We start from the raw sequence: 16,075 nt of genomic DNA, 5'->3' as shown, positions 1-16,075 counted from the left end.
TACTGATGTACAAGCAGAAGAGCCTTTGCTTCTTTGACCTTCTTGCTCCCTTCATAATTTGAACAGAGAGAAGCAAACATAGCTTTAGCAGTGGATTTGTCACTCATTTTCATGTACTCTGCTTTGGGTATGGCAGTGACAAGAGCTCCTCTGATAATATGATGCTTCTTGTAGAGTTTCCTCAGTTCTGGAGTATGTTTCTTTCTATCCACAGCAGCTCCTTCTTCATCAAGGACTAAATCACCAACACCATCTTCCAGAATATCCCATAATTCTTCATCTAGGCTCATGATGTAACTGTAAAAGTTGGTCTTCCACCAAGAGAACTCTTCAGCATCTCCATTGAACTTTGGAACTTTTCCAACGCTGGTTTTCTTACTATCACTATAATCATGTGAGACATTCTTATAGCTAGTATCACTAGGACCAGTAGGAGGAGGAGTAGACATGTTTTTCTCAGATCTTTGACTGTTGCACGGTTAAGTGTTACACAACAGACCAAGGCTCTAGATACCAATTGAAGGTGAGAAAAAACACAAGAAGGGGGGGTTGAATTGTGTTTTGAAAAATTCTTCGTTTCTCCTAAAAACTGAACACACTGATCAGAAGCTAAGTGAAACAGCTTCTGAAGTGATAATCAGAATCTAAATGCAGCGGAATAAAACAGAGAGAGAGAGAGGAAGAACGACACAAAGCAATTATACTGGTTCCTTCCACAATCCGGAAGTAGTCCAGTCCCCCTTGCACTTCCAAGGAGATTTCACTATGAGTAATATCTGATTACAAATGCTCAAGCACACAAGCAAGAGACTTCCTTTGCTCAAGCACACAAGCTAGAGACTTCCTTTGCTCAAGAACACAATCAAGAGACTTCCTGCTCAAGCACAACTGCAAGAGACTTCCTAACTAAACAAAATTACACAGAAAATTGTTTAAGGTTGAACACTTGATATACAATCAGAGGTGCTCACAATACAAATCAGATACAGACTCAATGGACTTAAGAATTTCTAAGATATGACTTTGAGACACAGAAATTCTAAGTGAATGCAGAACAATTTCAGCAGAGGTTTGGTACTTGTGAAAATCTTGTGAGTCTTTCGTTCAGCGTTCTTGCATTACCAAAACTCTAAGTCTTCACTCCTTTATATAGAGGTGTGAAAGAGACGTTGTGAAATTGCCAGCACACCAAAGAGTCGTTGTTGAAGCTTGATCTTTCACCAATGATCTTTTGCCTGATTTGGTTGTTGTCCGATGAAGAACCAATTTGAAATCCATTCCTTATCCAAAGGAACATATATGCAGGCGAGACCGTATTCTGGAGCTGTTTTCTTGTCTTGTAGCGTGGACACAAAACAGAGTGGTGGAGAACGTGGTTGTACAATTCGTACAAAGTACAATGTCAACGCTTTCGTCCAAATTGCAAGCACAAGCCTTCAAACACCTTTGAAATGACCGTTGCAAAATTCCACTAATCCTTTGTTTGTGTTTTCGAATCAAATAGACAGCTTTTGCATTGATAATTCTTCAATTCTTGAATCTTTTGCAAATCCAGTTGAGATTCAGCTTCTGGTGAAATAGCTTCTGATGAGGCAGCTTCTGATGATGCAGCTTCTGATGATGCAGCTTTTGATGATATGACTTCTGCAGCTTCTGATGATGCAGCTTCTGATGATATGACTTCTGGACTTCTTGTCTTCAGGAGCACTATTCTTACTTCAGAAGCGTCTTAACTTCAGGAGCACTATCCTTACTTCAGAAGCGACTTAACTTCAGGAGTGCTTTTTCCCTTCAGTAACAAGTTGCCTTCAGGAGCGTCCAAGCTTCAAATTTTTGTTGTTTCCTTTGCTCTTTATTTGCTCATTCAGAACCAATGATGATGTAACTTTATAATTATGGTCATGTACACTTGAACAAATATTAGCTAGTCCAATTTACAATTTTTAATACCTTGTTATCATCAAAACTCTTTAAGGTTCATTGTTAAACATATTTTGTTCCAACAATTACATTATCTGCTATTCTTGAGATCCTAGTTGATGTATGAGGTTTTATTAAACACATTTTGATTAATAAAATATAAGTTTATTTCTCTAAAAAAATCTTTTACTTTGCTGTAATATATGAATTCTCACTTTTGATATACTCATGTGACACTTGGTTAATCACGTTAAAAAATATGATTAACTTGGTTGAATAAAGGTTTCAAGTTTGATTCTCTCTGATATCAATTTCGGTAGGATAGTTTAGTTTCTTCAAAGAAAAACTTAGTCGAGTATATAGTCAATCCAATTTACAAGTAGAATGTAAACATAATTTTTAGCGTGAATTATATTAATCTTCTACATAACTGAATTAGTTATATTTTTACTCATGAGACATTTTTCTTTACACTATATATACCCCGGTGCGATTAAATCTTACTTGGTTCTATCATAAATTTTATGTCTCTCCATTTGTTTCTTTAACTAAATGATGGTTTGCGTAATTAGTGAAAAAGTCAATCACTTTATACATTTGTAAAGAAAAAAATGTAGAAAAAGAACTTTTGTGCACTATATTTTCAAATTGGAGACAAGAGCAAAAGTTAACTTTAATCTCATGCTGTATAATAGCGAAAGCATACCATATTTTGGATCTTTATTAAGCAGTAAAAGGGAAGAAGAAGAAGAAAAACGCTCCATTATATTACCTTTCAACTATCTAGAAGTCTTAATCCACTTTTAGATAGTTGCCCCACCCCAACAATATGGATGATGATTTTCTTTTCTTTTGTTTGATTGAGTAATGAAGCAATTAATCATGAGGTTTTGTTATAGGTAGTAACTAACAAACTAGTTATTTCGTAGTTTTCCTAGCCATCATACTTTGTGGGGAATTAGTGTGATTTAGAAAATTTTATTGCGGGTAAAATTATTGCTTAAGGAACTATTTGCTTCCATTATACTCCCTCCGTTTCAAAATACGTGTCCATTTTTTGCAATGTGCACTATTCACTTGACTTACTTTGATCATATTTTTTAACTAATCTATAAATACAAATATTAGCATGTAAGATGTTGTTTGATTTGTCTCGACAAATATTTTCAAAATATTAAATTTTTATAATTTTTTACTTTAGATAATTAAAGATATTAACAGTCAAAATTGTGCATTGGCATGTGTGAAGTGGTTGACTTGGACATGTATTTTGAAACGGAGGGAGTATATCTAAACTACTTTTGCTATTATTGCAAAAGTTAACAGGAAAATGAACCTCTTTAAATGACATGCCGTTCAAGAGCATTTAAAATGTCACACTCACATGCATACAGTGAAAAAAATATGAAATGAGGTTTTAAATTGAAAATAATAATGACAATAACATACAATCAAGTTAAGGATTCAAATATAAAAATAGTTTATTGGGATGTGTGCATTAAATTTAATCGTTAATTTTTTTTTATTAATTAAATGTACAAAATTTAAGAAAATATTTCTTTTTTTTTAGATGTGCCCTAAATACTCAAGTTAGCATTACCCTAGTAAGTTAAGAGAAATGATATTTTGACAATCACTTTTTGACAACTTTTGGACAACTTTCTCTCTCATACTCACATGATGTTATTCTCTTTCTTCCTTTTTCTCTCTCCATTGTTTTTGACCAATAAGAAGTGAGAAAAACAAGGTTGTCAACAAAGTTGTTATCAAATGGATGTCAAAATATCATTACTCGTAAGTTAATGATCTTGGAGCATTGAAACTTACATATTCAATGCATTAGAAATTAAAGTGTTTGACTATTTAGTGGGTGCAGATCCTCTCCATTTCTACTAGAAATGGAGATCTCAATTTCCTTCTATTTTCTTTAGACACGTGGCTTTAAAATGTTTGAAGGGTTGAGATTCAATTATTATTATTTTTATTTTTTTATGAAGGAACAGAACAGTTCAGGTTCTCCAACATTCCCATAGAAAACCACCGTCTTTAGTTACAGAATGCCACTGCCACCTACGTCGTGCCTTTCGTCGCCGACCACAGTCGTCCTTCCGTCACAACGCTGTCTCATCCTGTCAAGCGTTGCAGCAAGGAAAGAAATTGAAGAAAAATTGAATGGATTCAATGGCTTAGATTTGATTTTATTATTAAATAACTGATGATTATCAATTTATTTCTTTGGAAGAAAACTTTGAGCAGATTTGCCACCGCAACGTATGGGGTAATGAGATAATGGCCACTACTTTGTTATCCCTTTCCTTGCCGTTATTGAGAATCTCATGTCCTATATTGGCCTTGTAACAATGAACAACCATGACTAGGCAGTCGTACAACGAGGAGAAAAATAAGGAGAGGGACGTTGACGCCGAGGCGGACAATCGCCTTCTTCGGAATCGCCAGCGGATGAGCACGTCAACAGGCAGGGATGATGAAATGTTGCAGAATCTGAACGGTTTTTAGTTTTCTTATTAAAAAATAATAATAATTGAATCTCAACCCTTCAAACATTTTAAAGCCACGTGTCTAAAGAAAATAGAAGGAAATTGAGATCTCCATTTCTAGTGGAAATGGAGAGGATCTGCACCCCTATTTAGTACTCCCTCTGTCTCATTATATGTGACCTAGTTGACTCTATCACGTATATCAATGCACAATTTTAAACTTAAATATTTTTAATAATCTATTAGAAAAAATTACGAAAATTTGATATTTAGAAAATATTCATCGAGACGAATCCAACAACATATTATATGCTATATTTTGTATTTATATATTAGTAAAAAAATAGGGTCAAACCGTCAAAGCATGTTATGTGAACATTACACATTTTTAAACTAGGTCATTTAAAATGGAACAGAGGGAGTAAATAATTTCCTAATTGAGAATCCTTAAAGAGTGTCCTTAGTACACTCGTTGGCAAGACATTTTAGTATTTTATCATCTTTTGGGTGAAATAATAGAGTACCGCAGTTACCAAAGCAATTTAGCTCAAATGGTTAATGAGTTTAACCAAAGAACAATTGTTCAAGGGAACTTAAATTTGAAATTAAAAAAATGAAACAAGTTTTCCATTAAGAATGTGATATAAATAATAATGACATCTAACTCTTAAATAGCTATTCTCAAATTTAACATATAAAACTAAATGTTTTTTTTAACACAAAGAAATACTCCATGTATTCATCAATCACACAGGTATAACAAAACATTACAAAGAGTTAAAAGAGATAACAGTCCCTGTTTTTAGTATGCAAGAGAGATGGATAAGATAGATATGCAAGAGATGTCATATTACAACTCACGAAAATATATTGCATTCCATAAATAAAACATGGAAGTTAAAGTTACACATATAGTTGAAGTATAGATTATATTTACTCGGTCTAAACAGGGTCGGCTTAGCACCAAAAATCAACAAATCAAATATAAAAAAATATAAATATAATTACTTTCACAAATGGAAAAACTTTGGAATTTGAAATGAACAATGAATATAAAAATAAATACAGCTCTACATGTTCTTCCTTTCAAGTCATGCCTTCAGATACGTTCAGTAAGAGAGAACACTACCAAAACGTCTTCAACACCACCAAATGGGTTCCGTTTGAGCGCCAGTTTCATATCCCCAAATAAAAGAGGTAAATGTGTACTCTGCCAAGCTTGAGAAGCAGTTCAAGATCACTAACCCACTTTTGTTAAGACCACAAAGAACTCAGTTTGGATGCCAGCTTGGCACTCTTGTAGTCCTCCCGAAGTTGAATAAATCTAGGCATCGCAAAGGAATGGACATTTTATCAGCAAACATGAGTAATAACATTCAATTATTTATTTGAGGATGACCCTTTTTTTTGCAGTGAAGAATTGTCTTGTGACTAATGACAGCCATAAAATTAGTGAAGGGTGACCTATTATTTTTGGGGATTAGTCTCATGATTCATCCAAAAATTTACCTAGTAAATGGTAAGGAAACCCCAAAAGGAAATAATAATAATATAGATAGAAACCACAAATAAGAGCACCAACGTATTCATCATTATTATACCTTTGCGCATCTTTCCGAATGCTGGGTGTACCCTCAAACAAAGTTGAAAGACTCTCCGGAGCAACAATGAAGACATTGGCCAATCTACAGAAAAATGTTCAGAAATCAGTTTGACAAAATTGGTAGGCAAGGGCAGAAATTCAAAGTTTGTTTTTGCATATGTTGCTCAGCTTACATGCCCAACAATTCAAATTTTTCGTCAACAGAAGGAGCATTGAAACTACGCACAAACTCTCCATACTCGGTAATGTCACGCTTAAGTCGCAATCCCCCACTACAAAATATTTCATAAGCATACCACAGTCAGCACAACAATTGAAAAATCAAGGACAAAAAAGTTCCCATACAAGTTACAACACAAAAGAGAGAGATGAGGGTAGAGAAAAGAGTTCAGCAAACAAACACCCTCAACGAAGATAAGTTTGCGACTAGAATCAGGGGAAATACCTTGGATTGAAAGTGTATTTTTGCCAATGGTTTAGCAGAACCTTGTGCAAGCGATTTCCCTAAGATGACAAATCAACTATGTTATGATAAAAATTCGCACAATGAGCCGAAAATAACACAACATTCATCATAACCATCTCAACAAGTAGCATCTACAGATTAAAAGTTTATTGCAAATAAAACCAGTAACAAAACTAATACGGTACGCCACGATGATTATTCAGTACAATCACTAGATGGAAGTGTAAAACATGCAGTGGAACTATTGCACAGATAGCCTAATCAAAATGCTGTATTATGTTATAAGGTAGCAGAACCTTATATAAAGCTGGTTTGATAACTATTTGGTCTTAAAATTAATTGAGAACTTTTCAATAAGTCGCTGAATTTAAAAACATTATAATTGGATCCCTGAACTTGTCATTAATTTGCAATTAGATCCCTAATATGAAAAGTGTTTAATGATTCTCTGAACATTAAATAGTTTGTCATTAGGTCCCACAGGAATTTCTAAATAATGTGTAATTATGTCCCTCAACATTTAAATAATTTAGTAATTGAGTCTCTAAATTCACGGCCGTAAATACAAATTATTTAAAAGTTCAGGGACTCAACTATAAACTATTTAGTTTAGGGACCTGACTAAAAATTTCTTAATAGTTCAAGGTCCTCCAGAATAATTAAAATTAAAAAGAACATCCACCTATTGTTTTGGTACAAGCAGTTAACAATTTGATTCGAAAAGACAACATCAAACCATATATAATCAATTATCAGAGATATAATACCATACCAATTCAGACAGAAATGCTTGTTTATTAAGTCCTTCTAAAGCAGTGAATGCAGACTCCAGCACCCGAGAAAGATAAGCCACAACCCTGACAAGGAAAACCGAATATAGTTGTTAAGAACTAAGAATATAAACAATAAAGATCAAAGATATAAATTTAAGCAGAAAAAACAATGTTGATATCACTTTAATGCATTGTCTGATATGAAATGAAATCGCCCCCAAGTCACCTATGTTGCATAAGATTAATCTTAATCCCTGAACAACATTCAGATCTGTACTCTTGATAATCTATATAGCACTGCTTTTAAAACTTAGCGGGCAAGGAAGATCAGGAGTCAATATATTATTCATTCTTTTCAATCATCTAAAACTAGATGCTAAGAAATCAGTGAACTGGAGCTATAGATATATTTTGTTGTTTTTCTCCTAGATTCTACTGATTCAGACATAAATTATATTTTGTATTTGCTTTTATTATTTTTTGCATGGTGTCATACATTTGTAGATATGTATGCACAAAAAACCAGTTTGTTCTCCAATTTTGAATCTTTCCTTCTTTTTTTGAAAAAGAAAAACATAAAATCTTTCCCTTTCTTGGTTCAAAGACCAACCCAGTTTTTAAAATACTGCCATGTCAAAATATGCATCAAGAATGAAATCATAAAATGTTAATTCAAATGTAAAAGCAAGATATACATTACATAAAACATCAATATCATCAATTTTATACTAGTTTCAACTCTTCAAGTAACGTCCACCTTGTGCAGGCATTAGTTGGCCGGTGGTCGGGAGCCATTCCATCATCAGGGGATTTATAATCTGTAGCCTTCTGCTCAGCAGAAAGCAATCGTTCTACCTGCAAAAAGGTTGAGTGGAATACTTTAGGAACTAAGACTCAAATTTATATATAAAAATACGTGGGAAATATATAGTTATGCTTATGCAGACACTGCGTACTGCGTAGCCATTAGTAGTGAGTAGATTGCATGCAGTCGCATGATAGAAGTTTTACAATAGGTAGTTGAACACTGGCTATCATTCGCCATATTACAGACCCAACTGACCTCAGCCATGACAGTTTCAATACACTGTTGTAATCCTTTGTAGGCAGCAGCCTCTGCACTGGACATTGCTGTAGCCATTTCTTCACAAGCAGCAGCATGTGCACCATCCACAGGAAGCAAAAGCCTAGATATAGAATTGGAAAAGTACTGTAGAGAAAAAGTCATATCTGTTAAGAGGTTTTATTTATATTTATACTTATGGTAAAACAAATATTGAACTCAAGACTCCTCATCATACTTGTTGAATGATAGCTACACTGCTTCCTGAACGTTGTACAGCAACCATGAAAGATCTAAAACTGCTTTCACCAGCAGCAGCCGCGGCCTCTGCCTGCATATCAACAAGTAACTCTTCATTATGTTTTGCTAAATGTCCTTTAATTTCATACTACACAGAACTTGAACAACATTAAGAAAAAAGTGCACGTGATTACAGCAGATGCAGCTGCAGCAGCCACCCTACGGCTAACACTTGTACCCAGCACAAATCTTTCCCTCAAATTAGCAGCTTCGGTCAGACCGTCTCTAGCCCGTTCAAGACCTTCAGCTATATATTGACTAACCTGTAAAATAAATCAAGAATGACTCCAGAAGAATGAGCTCCTGCCCACAAAAAGAGTATCAAATATCTGAATGATGACAAATTGTGAAATTTACTTACTTGGTCTAGCAGGCAAGTAAACACTGCTTTTACAAGGGTTGCCAGTGTAGAAGGCTGTAAAATAACAAGTTTTAAATTATATCCCTCAAAAAAAAAACAAGTTTTAAATTATAGTTGCACTTACTAAGGATTAATTTATCAAATTCAGAAAAAGAATATTAGCATCTTAATTCTTAACTACCAAAAAGTTGGCAAGTGCCCAAAACGCGTAGGAATATCAAAGACTGGTGAAATATTTTTGGATAGTACTATAAAACACAAACTTATATAAAAAATAAAATTATTTATTTTTGGTCAAGTAGCCTAGGCAGAAGTCCATATTGAAGTTACAAGCAACAACTATGATGCAGAGGATTCTTCAGAAAAGAAAAAAAAATGCCTTTTCAAATTCCAATTTCCAATTGTAGAAGAAATTACCTGTGAGGAAAAAAGATTGCATCTTGTGATTGCTTCTTCATTCCAACGCACAAACTCTGTTACAACAGTGACAGATATTTGCTGCTGAGAAGAAGCTACTGTAGCTCCCTTTGAGCGTCCAATTGTCCCAGATGAATCAGAAATCTGGCTTTCAGCTCGCAATTCTTCCATCTGCATTGCATTTATCCATGTAAAGATTTTTGAAACCAGATTCAATTAGGAAGGGAGGGAAGTTGAAACGATTACAAACCTTCACTTTATATAATTGTCTAAGAGATGCCTGCTCATATTCAGGATATTCATCCTTGTGACTTGAAAACAGGGACTCTGTCAGGCCTGATCCGCAAAGAGTAATACAAGAATGAAGCATGTCAAATATCAGTGCATATTTATAAGATGGTCAGAGGATATAAAACTAAAATAGTCAGAAGCAAAAAAGTTAAAAATTGCAATGAGGCATGAATAGAGCTTTTGGGATTCGAAAATTAAATATAGCATTTGCCATTGAACTATATAATATTAATAATTGAACCTCCACGTTTACCATTAAAAATACTTCATCAAAAAAAAAAAAAAAATTGCCAGAGCAAGCAAGTTAGGTATGAAATTATGATTAAAAATGAATATCAGTTTTTACAGTCATTGGTAACTAAAGAACAAGGATCCCACAACAATTGCAATATAACTCGTTACATAAAATTATAATGCAGGTAGAAGACCACTGTTAAGAAATTAAAAAAAAAAAAAAAAACAAAATCATGTATCATTGCAAAAACAAAACCTTTTCTGCATATACTCGAGTACTGTCATAAAATACGTCTAATGGGCAGATAAATGGTTCCTTCTAGTACCAATTGCATGTGTGTTCAAAACCATTATTCCTTTTAGAGACGAGTCAATAAAAATCAGGCACAATCAAAGTCAATTCATTACCCTCAACATCCAAGTCACCACATCCTACAGTTCGGAGATCTCTAGCAATTTCTTGGGTCTTTTCATACGACACAGCCAGCATGCGAAGATACTGCAGCCTCAAACCAAAGGCAATTTACATTGAGATCAGCCTTCAGTCTAAACTGACATTTGAATGAAAAAATGAAGTCAGTTGGTTAATTATACTCACGAATAGGAGCCCACCTTCCTCCATGGAAGGTAAATTTACAAGAGATGGTTTAACTAATAGTTTGTCCAGAAGGGCGGTGACTCGCTGCTCTAAGACTCGCTGCATCCAGAATAACAATATAAAATTACAAATTCAGTTTTTATGAATGCGTCAAATGAAACTACCTATTCAAAGCCACGATACTCAGTGAGGATCATTTTATAGTACCTGAACTAAAATTGACATAACTTCGTTGGGTGAAGGGAATACAGCAGTGATTGTTGCAGCCTCTTTACGGACAGTATCTGCAACAAACTACCTGTCATTGCTGATTCTTGCAAGAAAAAAAATGCTACATTAACAGAATAAATTATACTTCGAACCTGTGATTTCTTTGTACAGGGAGGAAAGCCCACGAGCAACATTATTAGGACTACTTTGTGCAGCCTGGTCACCTAGAACCAGCCTGGTGTCCGCATTCATTACTTCCACATCAATAAACATTGGACGTGTTGCCACATAATGTTGCATGGCACTTGTGCCCCTGTTGAACTGAATTGCAAAGAGCAATTTAGTTAAATAGATGCACTTATTTATCAAATATTAAACATTTGAATTTGATACATTTCTAAATTTTGAAAAGCATTTGTTTAATCTCCATTACGATAAGCAAGTGAGCAGCATATACTGCAAGCACTGGAAGCAAAGGAGAGATATTCCAAACCACAACATTGTACAAATCATAAATCAAAGTCACGGCTCTATTTAAAGAGTGTTCAATGACAAATATGATTTGAATCTATATGCTGAACCATTTATTGAACACTAAATTCCTTGCAGTATTGGCAAATTCATAATAAAAAACTTAAACAAGCAATGGACAAATATTGTTAGGGAGGGAGTAAGGGGGCGGCAAGAGAGGGGCAATCAGGTGTAACAAACTTTATTACCTGAGACAAAATTTTGGCACATTCTGCCATTGTGGTCAATTCTCTTTTCTGTGACGCTGCATCGAACCGAGAAAGCAATCTATTCTCCAGTTCTGCAGAAATGGTGAAAAGGTTATGAAACTTTTATTGCTAGAGAAACCAAAAAGGCAGATTTTAACATTCATGAACTGCCACAAATATTTTGTTCTTACCCTTATGTAAGAAGGTCAGTTACTTCAAAAGGATCTATTTATTCTTATGCTCTTAATAGTAAAGAGGAGTAAAAAAACTGACCATGGGCCATGGTATAAAGGAAAGGTAAAATTGAGCTAACTATTGAGTTGTGCTCAAGGCTAAATTAAGTCATTTTCTTACCTTCATATCAAAGAGATAGGGTAATAAATAGAAATTTCCACATAACTTAATTTCTCAATATTCACTGTATTAGGATCACACCATATATAAGAAGTATTAGACAAGATAGACAAATACGTCCCCCAAAATTAGATATTTGCCTTTCAATAGAAAAAATACATCGAATGGATAAATGCGGCTCCTTAAGGGAAAATTGTCTATGAAATTCCACCTAGACAAAGTTATCTAATTATGAAAGCTCAAAGAGATGCATGCAAGAAGATCATAGAGACTAGAGATGCATGTGTGATCAACAAACTATTGAGTTGTGCTCAAGGCTACATTAAGTCATTTTCTTACCTTCATAACAAAGAGATAGGGTAATAAATAAAACTTTCCACATAACTTAATTTCTCAATACTCGTTGTATTAGGATCACACCATATATAAGAAGTATTAGACAAGATAGACAAATATGTCCCCCAAAATTAGATATTTGCCTTTCAATAGAAAAAATACATCGAAGGGATAAACGCGGCTCCTTAAGGGAAAATTGTCTATGAAATTCCACCTAGACAAAGTTATCTAATTATGAAAGCTCAAAGAGATGCATGCAAGAAGATCATAGAGACTAGAGATGCATGTGTGATCAACAAACTTAGTTTCCCTATAGCAAAAACCTATTTAATAAGTACTGAAATCCGTTATCATCACTGATAGATCAAATTGTCTAGAAATTCCACCTAGACAAAGTTGATCAGCTTTTGAAGGATCGCAAAAGTCTTAGATTTTGAATCGTGTACCTTGTCATTCATGCAATTCTTGTAGATGAATGATATTATATGTTCATAACAGTTGTAACAGGAAATATGTATAACCTTTGTTCCCTTGATTATTCAGTTTGTTTGACTGAATAAACATAAAAAATTCATGCAAACTATATTTCTTCATTTTTAAAGGAAAGTTAATTTGTACAATTTTTTTGTAAAATACTGACCATTACAGTATTCCTGTAAATTAGCAACTGCAACTTCTAATCCCCGGCTCGCAGTTGCATTTCCCACCGCTGATGGTGCAGTTATACCATGTCTTCCAATATCTTCTTCAGCAAATGATCCTGAAATTAACAGAATTGACTCAGCCCTGACATAATTTGGTCAAAGCTTTATAAAAATATTTAAAAGATATCTTAATGCTTACGCAATTTTTGGGCAATTGAAGCAGCCTCAGCAACACGGCTATCATCAGAAAAAAGAGGAGAAAGCTCCATCAGGTCACCAGGGCTGCTATTGAACTCCATTAAGTACTGCAGAAATTAATCAACCATAAAGGTAAATTTTCCAACATTAATGATGGTATAACCCAAATGAATTGGCTGGTATTTACTTTTATCAGCTCAATAGTTTGACTGGCCGTTTCTCGCTGAGCATCTGCACTCTGACAAGAAAGAACAAAATTGCAAATGAGATTATATTTAACACACAAAGGAGTAATCAACCTACAAATAGAACATCATAATACACGTAAATGTGAGATCCCAGTTCCTCCATCAAACACAGATTAAGGGTGGAAGAACTCTGCTCCCTACCTGGAGATGATCTCCTATCTTTGCAGCTGTCTGACCAACACTTGATATACGTGAATCCAACCTCGCAAAGCTTTCAAACAACCCATCTACACCTTTCTCTAGCTGAAAAGGAAACAAAGACATATATTCAAAACATCATTCCAATTCAAAATTCCCAAAGATTAATCAGCGCAGTTTGCATAACATGTTATAGAAGACCCCCATTCGTTTAAAGAGGAATTCTAGCAACAACTCTTTTCAATTATAGGCCCATCCTCTAAAATATCACCACACTCTTCAAAAGGTGATCAAATTACGAGGCAACTGAATAACGAGACTGTTCAGAGTGTGTTACTAACAATTCTCATCCGTAAAAATCAAAAATACCAAAAAGCATCACTCAAAAGGAAGACTTAGCCAATGTATTTCAAAGGAAAACAAAGTTTCCAAACATCATAAGGGTAACATTAATTTTTTTCCTTTTCTTCATTACATTTAGAAAGAAAGAAAAAAAAAAAAAACACTTGGAAATTCCAATATAACAACACAAACAAAATAGTTCAGAAACAAACCTCAGCTAGTGTCCTCCGATGCTTAGAGTCTTGAACAGAAACATCTTTCTTGAGATTGTGTAGTCTCCCATCAATCTTCATTCCAAAAACACAAAAATAACATTAACACATAATGTTGTCAAATAGCACTATAGCGTTCTACGATACACAATTTAGGCCCTTTTTGGATAAACAACTTATTGCAGCTTAAAGCAAAAACAATCATCATGATATGCGCTTATGTATATGTCATTTCTATGCCATAAGATAAAATAAAGTTAAATAGCTTACGTATATCCTATGGCTCTATTTGGCAATGCCAGCTTTTGAGCTTATAGCTTATAAGCTCATATGACAAAAAAGACTCGTTAGGTAACATTTTTTTCTCACCGGCTTATAGCTTATCTTTTTTTTTTCTCTCAATTTTACCCCTGAAATCTTACTTGAAAAAAATTAAATATTAATTAAACATCTCGTTTTTATGTCATTTCATATTTATAAGCTAGTTCAACCGCTAATGTTACCAAACACCGCAAATTCAATCAACAAGCTTATCCACTATAAGCTAGCTTATCGGTTATCCACTATTTTTGTCAAACGGGCCTATAAGCTGTTTTCCTAAGCTATATTATAGAGCTTACGAAAATAAACTCAAATAAAACAGCTTATGAACAATGCCATAAGTTGTTTTCAGTCACAAGTTTTCCCAGACAGTCTCACAAACATATGCCACTAGATAAACTCAAATAAGGCAATCCAAACAAGCCCTCAGTACAAAATATTGTCAAATATCAGCTATAGCAACACTATAATAGCAAGCTTAGTATTGCCCAATTTGATCAAACTACTATTTTCTGCAATCCGCGATTATTGATATTGCATCAACCTAAGGCTCTACTTGGCAATGCCAAATTTTGAGCTGAGCCGATAACTTATTGCTTATAAGTTCATATGGCACAAATAGACCCCGTTTGGTAACAATTTTTCTCACGAGCTTATAGCATATAGCTCTTAATTGAAAAAAGTTTAATATTAAGTAAGAATATTTTTTATGTATTTAATCGCTAGCTAATTCTACCAAACACGGTAAATGCAATCCGTTAGTTAGTTAGTAAGAATATCCTTATCCCTATAACCTCGTATGCTATCAACTAACTTATCAACTATTTTTTGTTGAGCGTACATCTCGAAATTCTAATTTCGAATCAGACATTTGTAGATAATTAAGAAGTAATAACTACCTGTTTGCGTAGCTCAAGCAATTCCTTACAAGAATCCTTGAACAAAGACAAAAGCTTCTCAACTTCAGGAAACAAAGGACTGGTAGCAACTTGCGAGTATTTATTTTGCACAGCATCAGCACCTTCCGCTTCAAGGTCTTCTAATTTGAACGATGGAAGAAGCTCGTTCACCAAATTCCCGAACAACGCATCGAACGAGAAATCACCCTAACATAACCGAATTTCATTTCATCACATTTTTTTTAATTTCATTTTTGAATTTTCCAAAAACGAAATTGAAGAATTGAAAGTGTGGAAGGAAGTAACGAACCTTGAAATCATCGATGTCGAGAATGAGAGGGAAGGAAGCAGCGGAGGATGCGGATTTGGCTGTTTTGAGATCGGTTTTGGTTGCATCTCGAGGTTCTCTCATCACGACGGAACGCGGTGCGGTGGTGGTGGTGGTGGAGGTTGCGACGGTGTTGTTTTCCCGATCTGGTGGAGATTATGAGGAAATGCAGTTGAGAGTGATGTTCTTTGATTGTATCGTTATGGCGTGTTTGGATGTAAACTGAAAGTGTAAAAGTTAAAAGAGAAATGAAAATTGCAAAATGAATGAAAAATCTTATACACGTTGGAGTGAAGGAGGACGAAGAACACAACCAAAGTTGAAGAAGCAACCCAATGTTGTTAAAAAATATATTTTAAATAAATTTTTCCACCTTGAAAAATATAATGAATAATAATTTTAATCTCTAAAATCTCTAAAAAAAAAAAAATTAATCTCTAAAAGATAACAAAAAAAGTATCGCTTTTCTTAAGGGGATGTATTAAACTATGATTTTAAATGACAATTTTTTGTTTAAAAAAGTTTGTGGATTTTAAAAGATTTTGTAAGATTTTAATAACTTTAGTGATTTTAAAAGATTAACAAAATTTATAATTTAGATT

At 34.2% G+C, this 16,075-nt stretch overlaps 1 protein-coding gene across 1 annotated transcript; it reads right to left on the bottom strand.

The window, feature by feature from the left end:
- Positions 1-5,268: 5,268 nt before the first annotated feature.
- SEC10 (exocyst complex component sec10) lies at positions 5,269-15,802 on the bottom strand. Its single transcript, XM_085735078.1, has 24 exons — positions 15,456-15,802; positions 15,146-15,352; positions 13,926-14,000; positions 13,375-13,476; positions 13,173-13,223; positions 12,987-13,092; positions 12,784-12,903; positions 11,454-11,545; positions 10,887-11,055; positions 10,732-10,808; positions 10,525-10,623; positions 10,335-10,425; positions 9,652-9,737; positions 9,402-9,572; positions 8,985-9,038; positions 8,758-8,886; positions 8,562-8,654; positions 8,324-8,470; positions 8,018-8,115; positions 7,260-7,344; positions 6,467-6,525; positions 6,195-6,293; positions 6,020-6,103; positions 5,269-5,742 (listed from the first exon to the last, which is right to left on the bottom strand). Exons 1-24 carry the CDS (start codon positions 15,555-15,557, stop codon positions 5,673-5,675), a joined length of 2,466 nt encoding a protein of 821 aa, XP_085591204.1. The 5' UTR covers positions 15,558-15,802; the 3' UTR covers positions 5,269-5,672.
- Positions 15,803-16,075: the final 273 nt, after the last annotated feature.

The sequence above is a fragment of the Medicago sativa genome, chromosome 8 (genome assembly GCF_051527215.1).
Source record: "Medicago sativa cultivar Bolivia chromosome 8, Bolivia_mono, whole genome shotgun sequence".
In the NCBI taxonomy this organism is placed as follows: domain Eukaryota; kingdom Viridiplantae; phylum Streptophyta; class Magnoliopsida; order Fabales; family Fabaceae; genus Medicago; species Medicago sativa.
This window is presented reverse-complemented; position numbering and strand designations above follow the sequence as displayed.

Excerpts from the sequence above, each read along its gene's own strand:
- SEC10 (XM_085735078.1), bottom strand. The coding sequence starts at position 15,557 with ATGAGAGAACCTCGAGATGCAACCAAAACCGATCTCAAAACAGCCAAA. Across the intron at positions 8,887-8,984 it reads TTACTTGCCTGCTAGACCAA|GTTAGTCAATATATAGCTGA; the intron begins GTAAGTAAATTT and ends TTTATTTTACAG. Across the intron at positions 6,294-6,466 it reads AAATACACTTTCAATCCAAG|TGGGGGATTGCGACTTAAGC; the intron begins GTATTTCCCCTG and ends AATATTTTGTAG.